The 18,294-nt window shown below is 47.2% G+C and overlaps 1 protein-coding gene across 1 annotated transcript in view; it reads left to right on the top strand.

The window, feature by feature from the left end:
• Window positions 1–18,294, top strand: part of LOC127578525 (transmembrane protein 178B-like) — a 271,840-nt gene that overhangs the window by 220,551 nt on the left and 32,995 nt on the right. The window contains 1 exon segment of the mRNA XM_052030665.1: window positions 15,437–15,620. Coding sequence (XP_051886625.1) covers window positions 15,437–15,620 — 184 coding nt within the window.

Genomic DNA, 18,294 nt, shown 5'->3' with positions numbered 1-18,294 from the left:
CACACAGACAGCACATGGGGTCAGGATTGAACCAGGTCTCTGACGCTGTGAGGCAGCAGAACTATGAGCTGTGCCACTGTGATGCCCCTCCACCACTGCATGCATCCAAAAAAAGAGCCTCAAAATCACCTCCTCAAACGAAATTAGAGATGAGCGATAAAGCAGCTCGCAAATTTGACTGAGTTCTCTGAAGAGGCAACTAAGACGATAAACGAGGTCTGCATGGACTTTAGCAAGACCTTTGACAAGGTCCCACGTGGTAGGCTAGTTCAAAAGATTAGATGACATGGGATCCAGGGTGAGCTCGCCAGTTGGATACCAAAATTGGCTTGGTGGAAGGAGTCAAAGGGTGGGAGTGGAGGGTTGTTTTTCAGTTTGGAGGCCTGTGACCAGTGGTGTGCCGCAGGGATCGGTGCTGGGTCCGCTGTTGTTTGTCATCTATGTTAACTATTTGGATGAGAATGCAGGTGGCATGGTTAGTAAGTTTGTGGATGACATCAAAATTAGTGGTGTTGGCAGTGGAGAGGGTTGTCCAAGATTACAGTGGGATCTAGATCAACTGGAGAAATGGGCCAAGGAATGGCAGGTGGAATTTAACTCAAACAAGTGCGATATCTTGCATTTTGGTAAGTTAAACAAGGCAGGACTTACCCAGTAAATGGCAGTGCCCTGGAGAGTGTTATAGAACAGAGAGACCTTGGGGTACAGGTACATAGTTCCCTGAAAATGGTGACACAGGTAGACAGAGTGGTGAGGAAGGCCTTTGGCACATTTGCCTTCATCGCTCAGGGCACTGAGTACAGAAGTTGGGACGTCATGTTACAACTGCACAAGTCGTTGGTGAGACCACACTCGGGGTATTGTGTGCGCTTCTGGTCGCCCAGCTATAGGACGGATGTCATTCAGCTGGAAAGGGTGCAGGAAAGATTTATGAGGATATTACCGGGACTGGAGGGCTTGAGTTATGAGGAGAGGCTGGATAGGCTGGGGCTTTTGTCCCTGGAACGCAGGAGGCTGAGGAGTGGCCTTATAGAGGTTTATAAAATCATGCGGGGCAGAGATAAGGTGGATGGTCATAGTCTTTTGCCCAGGGTAGGGGAGTCTAAAACTAGAGGGCACAGGTTTAAGGTGGGAGGAGAAAGGTTTAAAAGGGACCTGAGGGGCAGGTTTTTCCACACAAAAGGTGGTGGGTATATGGAACGAGCTCCACAGAGATCGCTGTAGAGGCAGGTACAATTACAATGTTTAAAAGACACTTAGAACAGTACACGGATAGGAAATGTTTAGAAGGATATGGGACAAATGCAGGCAAATGGGACTAGCACAGGCAGACAACTTGGTCAGCATGGACAAGTTGGGCTGAAGGGCCTGTTTTTGTGCTGTGACTAATTCCTTCCTTGCTAGTGACCCTCATACTATGAAAAATGAATAAAATCCTTCACTTAGCTTATCCACTGAAAATTTAATGAGCATCAATTGCAGGATGTCATGTCCACATAACTTCCATGTGCAGTTACTTAATACACAGGATGATCCTTAGATTGGGCAACGTGGTTGTAAATCACGTACAAATGTACTAAATATGCATTAACTGCAGCTTTCGGACAAACTTTTCCTAACCTTGCAAGATCATCTCCCTCTGAGATGGGAGGGAAGAGCCCCAGGATGAAGGAGTTCTTGAACCAGTTTTTCTATGTAACCCTGGCACATCCATCCCCAGCCCTCCTGCTGAATTTCAGGAGGAATTTGCAACAAGGCTTTGGGGTCTTTTTAAGCCAATAGTTAGAAATTCAACATAAGAACTGCTCTTTGATCTTCAGAATTGCTCATCCGTCGCAAATGCAAATCAACAAAAAAATCTTGCCAGTGCTGAAAATCTGAAATCCAGAGACAGAAAATGCTGGAAAAGCTCAGCTGGTCAGGCAGCGCCTGTGGGAAGAGAAGCAAGAGTTAATGTTTCAGATACAGGACCCTTTGTCAGAACTGAGAGAGAGATAAAACAAGTTCGATTTCAGTAGTAGAGAAAGTGGGGAAGGGACAAATAGGTTAAAGGGAATATCTTTGAAAGGGCAAGACCAAATGAGTTAGAAACCTTGTAACTTCCAATTTGGTCCAACCCTGTCAGAGATATTCTCTTAGTCCTATTAATTCTTTCCCACATAAAACTAACTTGTTTTCTCTCTTTCCCGACTCTGCGAAAGTCGACTCAGATCTGAAACACTAACTCTGCTTCTCTTTCTAACGATGCTGCTCATCCAAGTGGACTCTTGACCTCACAATCTACCTTGTTATGACCTTGCACCTTATTGTCTACCTGCACTGCTCTTTCTCTGTACCTGTTACACTTTATTCTGCATTCTGTTATTTTACCTTGTACTACCTCAATGCACTGTTGCAATGAATTGATCTGTGTGAACGTTATGCAAGACAAGTTTTTTACTGCACCTCGGTACATGTGACAATAATAAACCAATTCCAATTTCAGTTCAAATGCATGCCTCACCACTGCCCCCCTTTAACATCAGTTACCCAGCCCTTGCTGGGATCTGGTGATCCATCCAGCAATGCTGCTAACGGGCTGGATTTTGGACACTAGAAATATTAGGATCTGAGTTTCCACAGTCTCGCACGCCAGTGTTAAATCAAAGAAGCCTGCAGCATTTTGAAATCAGCTGACTTAAGGGGACCCATTTAAGCACTGAAATTGGGAAGCGCACTTTCACACTGTGTTCGAAACCTGGAACCTTTTCGCCGAACGCGCCTTACAGAGGTGTATAAAATCATGAGGGGCATAGATTGGGTGATTGCACACAGTCTGTTTCCCAGGGAAAGGGAATCTAAAACTAGAGCGCATGGGATTAAGGTGAGAGGGGAAAGATTTAAAAGGCAACTGAGGGGCAACTTCTTCACACAGAGGGTGGTCTGTATATGGAATGAACTGCTGGAGAAAGTGGTTAATGTAGGAATAATAACAACATTTAAAAGACATTTGGAGAGGTACATGGAGAGGAGAGGTTTGGAGGGATATGGGCCAAACACTGAAAGGTCAGCATCTTAGTCAGCATGGACAGGTTGGGCCGAAGAGCCTGTTTCTCTGCTGTATTACTCTCTATGAATATTGGTGGGTTAGGGGGTGTTAATTGGGTATCTCAAGTGTAGGATGGATAGATTTTGGTAGGGGAATGGAATGGAGCTGAAGTTCAGGTCAGTCTTGATCTAACCGGGGGACGGAAGAGGCTCGAGGGTCTGAGTGGCCATGTTTTGGATGAAGGAGCATTCTGTGGCCATCTTTAATGGGTTCAGCTCTTAATTACAGTTTCCACAACCCATCATCTGCCCAAGTTAAACCGGCTCCTTATCTGAAGACTTGCCTTGGGTTGATCTGACTCTGCCTCGTCTACTAAAAGATGAAACTGGAATAGTACCAGACTCAAAATAAATGACACTGCAAAAAATAAGCTCCTTGGGAACATTCACCTTCCCCAATGATTTACGATGTCAAAAATTTAATTCCACTGTGTACCTGTCACAAGCTGCTTCCTCAGATTCAATCTCCTGCCTTCCTTGCCAACTCCTTTATGCCGTTTGTCAGCTGAATATTGCATGTCAAGCAGAGGAATAATCACATAATGAAGAAATCGGACTGCAGTTGATCAATAGGACAATAAGGTGTGACCGGACTCTGTGATGTCATTGTCAGTCTGTGGCCTGTAGGAATGCGATAAATCTTCATACAAACATCCCTAATTTTCTCTTTCAATAACCTCTTTTTTGCCTGACGTGTGACTGACAGGGTCACAGAGATGAAGGTGCCTGAGTGAGAATAGTCAATGGCCATTTAAAGGGAACGGGAAAAAATAGGTGTAGGAGATTAGGCCATTCAGCCCTGTGAACCATCTCCACCAGTCAATTAACTGCCTTCGCTCATTCTACCAATCTTTGCTCCAAATTTCCTGCCTAATAGAACTCAACCAACATCAATATTGCAAGCTTCCAGAGAATTAACAAGTCGCTAGACCAGAGACCACGCACTTCTCCTGATACAGGGTTTCGACCCGAAACGTCGACAATTCCTTTCCTCCCACAGGTGCTGCTCGACCTGCTGGGTTTCTCCGGCAGATTGTTTGTTGCCAGACCCACTTATCTCTTAGCTGCAACTGGAATTTTGGGGATTAAAAACCACATTAAATTAACGATCTCCCAGCTCTGGCTTCACAGCCACAGGAAATAATCTTCCCTTATCCACAATAGAAGGACCCTCTGTAATGTAACATCCATTAAATGTCTAGTCTTTTCATCTCCAACAGAAATAGTATTTGTAAAAGGTCTGTTCTACAGTCTATAATCTCATTGATTTCGATGCCTTTTCTGCAAAACTTCACACACAGCTCCAAACATGCCCAATGTTTTAACACTCTTGTACACTATGACTCCCCTACAATAACCCAAACTTCTATTGGCCTTTAGATGTCTGTGGTCCCACCTCTAGTATTTGACCCTCTAGATCTGTCTTTCGACCCACTACCTTCCAAAGAGTTCTCCATTTCAATTCCCTAAACGTACTGCAAGGGACATCCCCCATGTGCGCCTATTTGCCCACTCCACAAGCCTGCCTCCACTTTCCTGCAGTCTTTTACATTCTTGCAATCTGTTGAATATACTTATGAAGTATAAAGAGACCACAGACATCTAAAGGCCAATAGAAGTGGGTAATGTGGAAATGGCCGAGGCCTTGAATGACTATTTTGTGTCGGTCTTCACGGTGGAGGACACATCTAACATGCCAAAGAGAGATGTTATGGATGCGATGGGAGGTGAGGACCTTGATACAATTCTGTCACTAAAGAGGTAGTGATGAGCAAACTGGTAGGCCTAAAGGTAGACAAGTCCCCTGATCCTGGTGGGATACGTCCCAGGGTACTGAAAGAAATGGCAGAAGTTATAGTAGAGGCGTTTGTGATGATTTACCAAAATCCCTGGACTCTGGGCAGGTCCCAGCGGATTGGAAGACAGCGAATGTCATGCTGCTGTTTAAAAAAGGATATAGGCAAAAGGCAGGTAACTGTAGGCCAATTAGCTTAACGTCTATAGTCGGGAAAATGCTTGAAGCTATCATTAAGGAAGAAATAGCGATCTGGATAGAAGTGGCTCCATCAGGCAGACACAGCATGGATTCCTGTTTGACAAACTTACTAGAGTTCTTTGAGGATATAATGAACGCAGTGGATAGAGGGGAACAGGTGGATGTTATATACTTGGATTTCCAGAAGGTGTTCGATAAGGTACCGCATAAAAGACTTATCCATAAGATAAGGATGCACGGAGTTGTGGGTAAGGTATTAGCATGGACAGAGGATTGTTAACCAATAGAAGGCTGAGAGTTGGGATAAATGGGTGTTTTCCTGATTGGCAATCAGTGGTGAGTGAGGTGCCGCAGGGGTCAGTGCCAATCCAGAGTCCTCTACTGCCTAACCCCACTGCACCACATGGCCCTCTGACAATAAAGCTTCAGACCCTTGAAAGGTTAGACCACTTGCCTTATCTTGGGAGCTATCACCCAAAGAAGGCAGGTGTCAATGATGAAATTCACCTCCTGTGCACTAGAACAGTCTTTGGCCGTGTGAGGTAAAACATGTTTACAGATCAAGCCTGTACAAAACTCATGGTCTATTTGTGATCCCTGACCTCCTCTGTTCTGGGACCCCTGCTCTTTGTGATTTTTATAAATGACTTGGATGAGGATGTGGAAGGGTGGGTTAGTAAGTTTGCTGATGATACAAAGGTTGGTGGTGTTGTGGATAGTGTAGAAGGTTGCTGTAGATGATAACAGGATATTGATAGAATGCAGACCTGGGCTGAGAAGTGGCAGATGGAGTTCAACCCAGAGAAGTGTGAAGTGATACACTTTGGGAGATCAAATTTGAAGGCAGAATGCAAGGTTAATAGCAGGACTCTTAGCAGTGTGGAGGAACAGAGGGATCTTGGGGTCCACGTCCATAGATCCCTCAAGGTTGCCACGCAGGTCAATAGGGTTGTTAAGAAGGCATATGGAGTGTTGGCCTTCATTAATTGGGGTATTGAGTTCAAGAGCTGCAAGGTAATGTTGCAGCGCTATAGAACTCTGGTTAGACCACACTTGGAGTATTGTGTTCAGTTCTGGTTGCCTCACTATAGGAAGGATGTGGAAGCTTTGGAGAGGGTGCGGAGGAGATTTACCAGGATGCTGCCTGGATTGGAGACCATGTCTTATGAGGATAGGTTGAGCGAGCTGGGGCTTTTCTCTTTGGAGAGAAGGAGGATGAGACGTGACTTGATAGAGGTGCACAAGATGATAAGAGGCATAGATCGAGTGGACAGTCACAGACTTTTTCCAGGATGAAAATGGCTAACACGAGGGGGCATAATTTTAAGGTGATTAGAGGAAGGTATAAGGGAGATGTCAGGGGTAAGTTTTTTACACAGAGAGTGGTGGGTGCATGGAACGCACTGCCTGCAGAGGTGGTGGGGTCAGATACATTAGGGATATTTAAGAGACTTTTAGGTAGACACATGAATGATAGAGAAATGAAGGGCTATGTGGGAGGAAAGGGTCAGATAGATATTAGAGCAGGATAAAATGTCAGCACAACATTGTGGGCCAAAGGGCCTGTACTGTGCTGTAGGTGTTCTATGTTATATGTTCTAAACACTTCCGAGACTTGGACTGCCTACAGCAGGCATGTCTAAGCACTGGTGCACACTGCCTTTGTTCCACAGAGTAACCAGTTATACTGTCTCTGCAAAGTTCTCCAAATCCACTCAAAGGATAAGTGAATCAATGTCAGTGTTCATCCCAGCCCAATGCCCCCAGTGTCGAGGCTCTAATTACACTAAATCAGCTCCAGTGGGCAAGCCATGTCATTCACACGCCCAACACCAGATGCCCCAAACAGACCTCCTGTTCTGAGCTCTCTCACAGGAAGAGATTACCAGACAGACCGAGGAAAAGATTCAAGGATGTGCTCAAAAATTCCTTGAGAAAGTGCACCGTGCTACCTCTGCCTCTTGACAGCTGAAAGTGGAGAAGGGACACTGGGGACCCTATCAGCTGGATGTTTGCTGCTAAGTGGGTCTGAGTTGGAGCTCTCCTTCCACAGTACCTTCAGCAGAGTCAGTGGATGGGGAACGCAGGGAGAATAAAATGGGATTATTGTGGGATTGGAGTAAATGGGTACTTGACGGTCAGCATGGTCTCGTTGGGCTGAAGAGGCTGTTTCCATGAGTCCGTGACTAAGGACTACCAGATCTCAGGACGATCCCTCCCACCATCTCTTGAAGGAAGTAAGAATGGTCCTAATGGTCCTGCTCCTATTGTGTTCAGGAGACAGACACTGAGTGCAGTCCCTCAGCAGTGCAGGCAGCCTGTTGGAGTGTTGTGAAAATGGACATTGGTCTCCAGAGCTAATACTACAGTAAAAGACAATCCGCTGGAGAATCAGATTGCAGAAGACAATCTGCTGCAAGCTCCACCCCTCATGGGGTTGAGCTTGCAGGGTTTCGATCCGAAATGTCGACAGTTCCTTTCCCCTTCAGATGCTGCTCGACTCGCTGAGTTCCTCCAGCAGATTGTTCGTGGCTGTGTCTTCGGGACTTGCCTCCTGGGATTGACCTAAGCTGGCTACCTCCACCCACTCGTCTTTCAGTGTGTCCCCGATGGAATTCCTGGTCCACACTTACCCCCACCCCCCGCCTACTTTAACCAAGACCTCCAGGAAATTGGGATGACCATGATCAGCCCTGCCTATGCCAAGGTTCCGGCAACGTGTGACGGGGCTTTCTCCAGCAACACAGCGCGACCCCTTCAGGGGTGTGGACACATGAGGTTCAGCCTCGTGCGTGGCTCTAAGACGATGGACGTCACAGGAAGAGCTGGCTGGTCGCTGACACCATCTTCGCGAGGTTGTAGTACAAGTGTTGTGCTGATCAAATGGACCAGCCAGTAATGAATTGCAAACCCCAGCACCCATTTTGAGTCCAGGTGTAGGGTCGACCTGAGACGTCGACAGTACATTTCCCTCCACAGATGATGTCTGACTCGTTGAGTTCCTCCAGTAGTTTCTTGCTCCAGGTTCCAGCATCTGCACTCGTTTGGCTACACTTCTTTCATGCTATCTAATTAACTCACTATGCACCACTTAACACCCCTTATCTGTTTGTCACATACGACTTGCCTTTAAGACCATAAGACATAGGAGCAGAATTAGGCCATTCGGCCTATTGAGTCTGCTCTGGCATTTGATCATGGCTGATTTATTTTTCCCTCTCAACCCCATTCTCCTGCCTTCTCCCCGTAACCTCTGACGCCCTTACTAATCAAGAACCTATCAACCTCCGCTTTAGATATACCCAATGACAGCCTCCACAGCAGTCTGTGGCAATGAATTCCACAGATTCACCGCCCCCTGGCTGAAGAAATTTCTCCTCATCTCAGTTCTAAAGGGACACCCTTCTATTCTGAGGCTGTGCCCTCTGGTCCCAGACTCTCCCACTACTGGAAACATCCTCTCCACATCCACTCTATCCAGGCCTTTTGATATTCGGGAGGTTTCAATGAGATCCTCCCTCATCCTTCTGAACTCCAGTGAGTACAGGCCCAGAGCCATCAAATGGTCCTCATACATTAACCCTTTAATTCCCAATCCATGTTGCCGTCCTTGATTAACCCATGCATCTTCACTAGCCTGCTCATCATACTTCAAAATGTGACAACTTAGAGGTCTACTGTGGCTGACAGTACCTGGACTATTCCTCCCGTAAAGGTGTTGCCCTTGTATTTTTTCAGGTCTGTGGTGTAAATTGTTTATCTAATTACATTTTAATCTTTCCCTTGGCAGCAAAGATCACAAAGATAAGGGAAAAAAAAGAAAGTGCATTTCTAGAGTGCCCTTCACTTCCTCCGGATGTTCCAAGGCAGGTCACGGCCACTGAAGTACTTGTTATGCTATGCAGACACTGCAGGAGAAAGTGGCAGATAAATTTGCACACAGCAAAGTCACTCAAACTGCAATGAAAAGATCACAATAATCTGTTTTTGTGCTCTTGGTTGAAGCATGAACACAGGCCAGGGTGCATAGGGGAAATTCCCAGAGGCTGGAGAGATGATCCCCGTAAAAGCAAGCAGATCCCCAGTCATTCTGGCAACTGCCTGCAGCCTTTATTTTCATTTGTTCTCGGGATTTAAGGGCACTGTGTGCAGCTAGTAGAGCTGGTAGCTCACAGCGCCAGAGAGCTGGGTTCAATCCTGACCGCCGGTGCTGTCTGTGTGGAGTTTGCACGTTCTCCCTGTGACCATGTGGGTTTCCTCCAGGTGATCCGGTTTCCTCCCACATCCCAAAGACGTGCGGGTTGGTAGGTTAATTGGCTGCTTTAAATTACCTCCATTGTAGGTGGGAGGTAGGAGAATGAGTGGGGTATTAATGGGCGTGTGAGAGGAAATGGGTTACACAGAAAGTAAGTGGGAGAATAGGATTGAAAAACACTATGGTGCTGGAGGAACTCAGCAGGCCAGGCAGCATCCATGGAGAAAAGCAGGCGTCAACGTTTGGGGTCAGGACCCTTCTTCAGGACTGAAGATAGGAAAAGGGGGAAGCCCGATATATAGGAGGGAAAAGCAGAGCAGTGATAGGTGGGAAAAAGAGGGGAGGCGGGGTGGGCACAGGGTGGCGATAGGTTGATGCAGGTAAGAGATGGTGATGGGCAGGTGCGGGGGAGGAGGGGAGAGCAGATCCACTGGGGGATGGGTCAAAGGGAAGGAGAGAGAGGGGAAAAAGTAGAAAAAAAGAGGCTAGGAAAGGGAAGAAAAGGAGAAGCGTGGTGGGGGGGGGCGTTTGGGGGCAAGGGGGGGGGGGGGGATTACTTAAAGTGGGAGAATTCAATGTTCATCTGGATTCCAGCATCTGCAGTCCTTTGTTTCTTGGGAAATAGGATTGATAGTCTGAGAGCTGGCATGGACTTGACGGGCCAAATTGCCTCTTTCTATGTTGTGAGGAATTCTTGGCCATCTCCAGCTGCCCATGAGAATATGGCGATGAGCCCTCAATGAACATGACAGCGTGTCTTCTTCATTCCTCTCAAATGGTGCCCTTTGAGCCGGTTGTGTGAGAACTTTAACCTCGCTCCAAGAGGGCTGACCGGCTTTTGGCTTCACAATCCCCTCGAGGCAGCAACTCTGTTGACTTGGCTCTCTCGGGCGGTGTGTCGATATTCCAGTCTGGATCAAGGGGCTCAGACCTGGGTTCTGGAGCGGAAGCCCATGACCTTCTGACTGAGGGGTGAGAGTCCATCAGCTGACAAAGGACCACGCCGGTCCCGTCACCACTGCGTGCTATCGGCTGATCTCTTTCAGGTTTCTGGTGGCACCAGCGGGATGGAAAACAATCACCATATGGAGCTAGTACTGCTGAGACCCACTGAGTAGCTTCTACTGGGGAGTACAGGCATCAGGTGAGGTCTCACTGTGATATGGCCTGCCAACACTCACCATGCGATACAGATGAGTGTCTTGTTGCATCCTTTGAAAGCCTGGTTAAGAGCCAGCCACAGAGGTATGAGGCTGGAGTCAGACCGGGTAAGGACACCGACGTCCTTCCTTCTTGCCACTATTTGTGTCTCGTAGCAACCTGCCAGCTCATGCCCACTTTTAACTGAGAACAGGCTTCGATTACTTGCAGTTAATTTTGTGTTAAGGTGAGTTGAAATGCTCAACCAGTCACAGAAGGATTTGAGCTCAGACTCTCTGGACTACCAGCCCGATAGCATAAACATTACCGTATGCTAATGCTTAAAGCTTCCAGTTAGCTTCTCGTAGATGGGTCTTTATTGCAAATCTATGTGCAGGGACTCACTTAGTTTCATAAATGTAATAATACTGTCAGCAAGACACTTCATTTCATTTCTCATTTTATATTCAGCATTTAATTAATGTCAAGGCCCTAATTAAGCAGTGCTGGATTATACTCAGGGGAGAAGTGTACTATAACACTCTTATAGTCTGATGTAGGAAAACACAAGGCAGCGAGCGGTATACAAAACAACGTGAAGGGGATTTGGGGAGGACAGACTTGGGCTCAGCTGCGGCACTGACTGAGATTGGATGGCTTGTTGACAGAGGAAGCAAGCAAACAAATGTTGCATTTCTACAGCGCTGTTAACAGAATGGTGCCGATGTTGATCAAGGGGACACAGCCAGCCTTCCACGGATGCTAAGGGATGGTAGTCAGCTGGAAATGGCAAGTGTTATAGCACCGTCAGTGTAAGTTGCCTCAAGTGTGTGTAGGTGGGTAGTAGAATCTGAGGAGACTTGATGGAAATGAATAATATGGGATTATGGGTGTTTGATGGTCAGTGTGGACTTGTTGGGCTGAAGGGCCAGTTCCCATGTTGTATGGCTGTATAAACACTTCAGTGGGTATTAGAAGGCAACCTTCCAACCATGGGTTCCCATTCTGACGACTGTTGTTGGGCTGAAGGGCCAGTTCCCATGCTGTATGGCTGTATAAACACTTCAGTGGGTATTAGAAGGCAACCTTCCAACCATGGGTTCCCATTCTGACGACTGTTGTTGGGCTGACGGGCCAGTTCCCATGTTGTATGGCTGTATAAACACTTCAGTGGGTATTAGAAGGCAACCTTCCAACCATGGGTTCCCATTCTGACGACTGTTGCTAGAACCGTGCTCGCCCCAGTATCAGCTTGGCTTAGTCAGTAGCACTCTTGCCTCAGTGTCAGAGGACTCCTGCCTCCATTCACAGCTTGGCTGCTCGGGATCGTTTGCTATTGGGAGGTGATTTCCACTCCCCCGCCCGCCCCCCCCCATTGAGATGAAGGTTGTTGATCCCAGAAGCTATGTAAAGGTAGGTCTGGATATCAGATCCATGGTCAGTGGCCCTCTTGAACTGAGAGCTGGACACTTAACATAAGATAAGATTTCTTTATTAGTCACATGTACATTGAAACACACAGTGAAATGCATCTTTTTGCGTCGGGTGTTCTGGGGGCAGCCCGCAAGTGTCACCACGCTTCCGGCGCCAACATAGCATGCCCACAACTTCCTAACCCGTGCACCTTTGGAATGTGGGAGGAAACCGGAGCACCCGGAGGAAACCCACGCAGACACAGGGAGAATGTACAAACTCCTTACAGAGAGCGGCCGGAATTGAACCTGGGTCACTGGCGCTGTAATAGCGTCACGCTAACCGCTACATTACCGTGCCACTGAGTGACATCAACATCCATTGACAGTCTTGATTTTTAACCTCACTATCCTGAAAAATGACTTTGTACTTACAACACACCCAGCTTCACTAATTGTTTATGGAAACATAGAGACATAGAACATTACAACACAGAAACAGGCCTTCGGCCCAACTTGTCCATGCCGACCAAGTTGTCTATCTGAGCTAGTCCCATTTGCCTGCATTTGGCCCATATCCCTCTACACCTTTCCTATCCATGTACCTGCCCAAATGTATCTTAAACGTAATTGTACCCGCTTCTTCCACTTCCTCTGGCAGTTCGTTCCATATACTCACCACCCTCTGTGTGAAAAACCTGCCCCTCAGGTTCCCTATAAATCTTTCCCCTCTCACCTTAAACCTATGCCCTCTGGTTTTAGACTCTGGGAAAAAGTCCGCGACCATCCTCCTTCTCTGTGCCCCTCATGATTTGATAGGGTCACCCCTCAGCGCCCCAGGGGAAAAAGCCCCAGTCTATCTGGTCTCAAGCCCTTCAGTCCTGGTAACATCCTCGTGAACCTTTACAGCACCCTTTCCAGCCTAATGACATCCTCAGTGACCAGAACTGCGCACTGTCCTGAGAGTGGGCCAACACTCAAACTACATTGTTATCCGCATCGAGCTGTGACCTCTAACCCAGCCTCATAGGTGTGCCTGGACTGGTCCGTGGAGGTCAGGGTCACAGTCACCCTCACTCCTACCCTTAGGACTGTTGCATGCTGCCGGTGCTAATTTCCACCACATCTCGCAGTTGCAGCTCACTGCTGCATTAGCAAGGTTACCCAAACTCCACACTCACGGGAGAAGTCAGCCCAAGGCAGCAGGCAGGGGACATACTGACACTTGCCTACATTGTAGGCTTCCCCAAAGCACAACCCTTCATGGACAGCATTCACACAGTGTTCCTCCTCACTGGCAACATCTTGCCACAAGCACCTTGAGGGTCTCTGTGGGCCCCTTGTACAAAGAACATGATCCTTGTAGGCGCTATTCTTCCCCAGTCCCCTGGTGAATGGATGGGAAAGGTCCCCCGGGAGTACTCTCCATCCCTCCCACCACTGCAGCATCCATTCAATAAGTAGCAACACACCTCAGTAGCTGGAAGAGTGCTGACTGTATTGTGCGCAGTAGATCAATATGAAACTCTATACAAGTTGTGGCATTGAACAGGGAAACCCAACAGTGCTGTTCTTTGAATCTAGTTGGAACTCCAGGGTGGCCCATGACACTACATTAATGCCCCTAAAGGGTAAAGCAATTTCCAGACTCCTGTCTGCTATTTCAGATCAAATATCCCACAGCACTATTCACAACATTGGTCAGAACTCTGCTGGTGTCCTGCAGCACACAACACAAACTGGTGCTCTGGCTCTTATCATGTAACAGTGTATGGGATCTCGATGTGGCACATTGATTGCTGTGTTTTCTGCATTACAGCATTCCGCAGATTCATTGATTGCAAACCATTTTAGGGCAGGTTTCCCGTGTGAGAGGTCATGCACTAAGCAAAATGGCTGCAGTGTTTGTCAATATGCAGGGCACTAGTCTGTGAACTACTACGAGACGTGAGCAGGTTTGACAAATAGTAGGCAGTGGAGATGCTCCTGGGAGGTGTTCGCCCGTGAAATTTAAACCTGCAGTCTCTTGCTTCTCAAAACAGGAAAAATTTGTTTAAAATCATGGACGCCTTAAATGGAGTAACTAAATGAAGCTGTTTCCAGTGGGAGGGAGACATGGTAATGAGGTGGGCACAGAGTGAAAGAAAATGGTTGAAGAATCAAGAGTGACAGGAGCCAAAATGGTTTGACACGTTGAGTGGCAGTGATCTGCACTGTCTGATATGGTGGTGGATAAAGATTCAGCTATAGCTTACAAAAGAGAATTGAATAACTGCGTGGGGAAGCATAATTTCAATGATGTCAGGAAAGAGTGGGGAAGGCAGTAAATGGATTGTTCTTTAAAAGAGCCAGTAGTCAGCTTCTGCTGTGCTGTTCCACAAATAGTCTTGGTGATGTACTTTGGGAGTGATATTAGACCTTACACGTTAGTGATTCACTTCACAGCCCAGATATCGCCTCTACTGCTAATTTCCCCAATGCAGTCGAACCCTCCTGAAAGCACCACCACTTGGTGCTAGTAATCACCATGGGGATGGGTCACAGGTAATCCAGGGGAGCACCAAGTAGCATGAAGGGAAGGGATGGTGGCATGTTTGCAGACCAACTCTTTTCCTCAAATACTGCAAGATCTAAGGTTGCAAATTCTGACAGGAACAATTGCTGTTCTCTCACCTCATGACTTCTCACCTGCAAATGCCCCGCCCATACACCCCTGCCATTGGTGATCTGATGCATCCATCATCAGGGCACCCCACCTCCCCAGCCAATTGGAAACTGACCAGACTGCTCATTAACTAATTCTTGACAGCCTTTTCTCTACCTCTACAATAGAAATACTCAGCAGGTCAGGCCGCATCTGTGGGAAGAGAAACAGAGCTAACATTTCAGATCGAAGACCCTTCATCAGAACTGAGAAGGAGACAAAAGAAGTGTGTAAAGCTGGGGGGAGTGGGGGTGTCTCTGATTAGGTAAAACTGGGGTGTCCGTGGGGATAAGCTGTAAACAAGGTTGTCTGGTCAATGAGTGAATGGGAGCAGTTCGAGAGTGAGAACATAGACAAAAGAATGTAGAAGTTGCAAAATGCAGAGCAGGAAGACACACCTGGCAGGTCAGGCTGGGCACGTCCTCCACTCAAAGAGGGGAGAAAAAGAAAAAAATGTTAAAAAAAACAAGCTGAACCTTCTGGATTCGATATTGAATTCTGCAACGTCAGGTACCTTGATTTCTATCTGAATGAGTTGTCCACCTGATATTCACCGGGAATGTCTTGGCCCTCTGTGGGACATTCTTTTAGGACCTATATTAAGTTCACAGGAATAGAGAAGACTACAGACCACATGCGGGTAAATGGGACTGGTATAGAGAAGTACAAGGGTCAGCATGGACATGGTGGGCCGAAGGGCCTGTTTCTCTACTGTACAACTCTAACACAGGCAGAACAATCAGCCAAGCAGATATTTTATGGCAGCAGACATCAGCAGTGGGAGAAAGGACACTTCCCCTGTAAAGATTAATGAGCCTTGCCTTCTCTCTTTCGCTCTGCAGATCTGCGTCGGATGACAGCTGGATTCATGGGAATGGCAGTTGCTATCATCCTCTTTGGCTGGATAATCGGGATCCTTGGCTGCTGTTGGGATCGGGGACTGATGCAGTACGTGGCTGGCTTACTGTTCCTCATGGGAGGTAAGGTTGTCCATCCAGTTTTTCCCATCCGGTCACATCCCAGGATGTAAGGATTCCAAGGCAAAGTTACTGCAGGTGTTGTAAACTTGAAATACAAGGAGAAAATTCGGCAAACATTCAGCAAGTCAGGAGGCATCTGTGAGAAGCGAAAGAGAGTTAATGTTTCAGGTTGATGGCCTTTCATCAAAAGGGGGTGAGACACGAGGGATGAACCTGGAAGTTCTCACGGGCAGTTAGGAATGGGCAATAAATATTGCCCTTGTCATCATATTGGTATTGGTATTGGTATTGGTTTATTATTGTCACTTTTACCGAGTAACAGTGAAAAACTTGTCTTGCAAACCAATCGTACAGGTCAATTCATTACACAGTGCAGTTACATTGGGTTGGTACAGAGTGCATTGATGTAGTACAGGTAAAAACAATAACAGTACAGAGTAAAGTGTCACAGCTACAGAGAAAGTGCAGTGCAATAAGGTGCAAGGTCACAACAAGGTAGATCGTGAGGTCAGAGTCCATCTCATCGTATAAGGGAACCGTTCAATAGTCTTATCACAGTGGGGTAGAAGCTGTCCTTAAGTCTGGTGGTACGTGCCCTCAGGCTCCTGTATCTTCTACCCGATGGAAGAGGAGAGAAGAGAGAATGTCCCGGGTGGGTGGGGTCTTTGACTATGATCGATACCCAGTTCCTGAAAATAAATGTAAAACAAAAGTGCAATGCAGACTTGAAGGCAAGGGTTTCAAGCTGAAAGGTGCACCAAACAAAGAACAGGGCTACAAAGCAATTGGAGAAGGGGTTTGGCAGTCAAAAGCCAATAGGGAGAAGTTATCTGGGAACCACACTGAGACAGACAATAGAAGTTGCCAGAACTAGATGGTTTAACATCAAAAAGCAGTTAGCACCTTGAAAATTTAAAAAAAACTGTAAGTGCCTGAAATCTGAAGCAAACAGTCAGCAGGTCAGGCAGCTTGTGTGGAGAGAGAAACAGTCAACATTTCAGAAGGGTTTCTCTTTTCACAGATGCTGTCTGACCTGCTGAGCTTTTATCTCTTTGTCCTGCATGGGCTTGGCTTGTCTCTGCAGACAATGAGGCCTTACATGCTGCGAATAAGGAAGATTGATGTGGCCAAGACAGATCTGCTATGTAAACAGAAGGGTTTGGGAGCACTGTGGTTCTGGGACAGGACTAGTAACCTAACATTATGGGCTCACATCTCTCTACAGCAAGTTAGAAATTCAGTAAAATCTATTAATCCAAGGGATATTGAATGGATAAAATGGCAAGAAAAAGCTAACAGATTAGCGTAAAAAGCTAACTAATTTCACAAGAGAAACAAAGGACTGCAGATGCTGGAATCTAGATGAATAACACTCTGATGCTGGAGGAACTCAGCAGGCCAGGCAGCATCCGTGGAGAAAGTCTGTCAGTGAAGGAAGCCTGTCACTTTTGTTCAACGTTGGATGCTCTCGGGTCACCTTCACGTATGATGCACACATGACCAAGGAGGCCATTCAGCTCATCGAGCCTGTACTGACTCACACAGCAATCCCATTCCCCCACTAATTTCCCTGCAAGGTATTTCTCCCCATGTTCCCATCAATTCCCCCGCCACCCTCCCAGATTCTACCACTCAGCTGCACACTAGGGACAACCTACAGCCCACAAGTCATTGGGATGTGGGAGGAAATCAGAGCATCCAGTGGAAACCCACACAGTCTCAGGGCAAATGTGCAACCTCCACACAGTCAGCACCAGAGGTCAGAATTGAATCTGGGTCGCTGGAGCTGTGAGGGAGCAGCTCGACAAGAGACTACAGTTTGGTGGCCAATGAAAGCTGAAGCCCACATCCCAGGAAGAAATGCAAAAGGAAGCACTCGACTTTAAAATCAGGGGCAAAAACAGTGCAGCCAAAGCGAGGGTTATCAGGTACCAAGGCCAGATCTTTCAAGAGGTGTCCACTACATTTCAGGATGCAGAAAGAAGCATTGACAGGGTAAGTGAGTGGGTGTTGTGAGCAACAAGAGAGGTTTGTTGAGGTAAATTACCTTCTCCCGCTCACTACACTTGTTGCACACTGCAGGTTGATTGAAAACCTGTGGATGCGATTGTCAGAGAGAGCTAATGATCTGCAAAGGGCAACTGACAGAGACTTCAGTCAATCAGCTCATTGCCATCCTGCTGATCTATCACCGCACAATGATAGACATCAACCAGTGCTCCTTCACTTAAGCTTTATTCATCTGACAGTCACAAACAAGGCAAGGTGGAGCAAAGGGTGAGGCACCTCATCACACAGCGAGCTCTGATCCTGTCACCATGACCATTCACCAGGTGCTGAGCTGCTGCTTGGTAACCAGCAGAGAAATATAGGGACAGGAGCCCTATTTAACTAGAGCCCTTCCGATGCCTCCACAGAAGCTTCCCCGGGGACCTCCTCTTAAGAGGAGCTCCCTGATTCCCTGATAGCTGCAACAGAGTGTGCTGGTGATGGAAGGAGCTCCCCAGCAGGTCCATGAGGGCAGCAGGTGCAGGGACGTTGGACCTCAACAAGCCCAGCCAGGGTAATCCCGGTTCAAAGCGAGAGGGAGCATTTCATCTCAGCTTCTAGATACCAACACAGCATCAAACATCAGTCCCAGACACCATCCCAGATACCAACCCCAGATACCACCCCAGATACCAACCCCAATACCGAATACCAAACCCAGATACCAACCC

This window comes from Pristis pectinata, chromosome 15 (genome assembly GCF_009764475.1).
Source record: "Pristis pectinata isolate sPriPec2 chromosome 15, sPriPec2.1.pri, whole genome shotgun sequence".
Taxonomy (NCBI): Eukaryota; Metazoa; Chordata; class Chondrichthyes; order Rhinopristiformes; family Pristidae; genus Pristis; species Pristis pectinata.
Note: the sequence above shows the minus strand (reverse complement) of the source record. Positions and strands in the feature narration are given on the sequence as shown.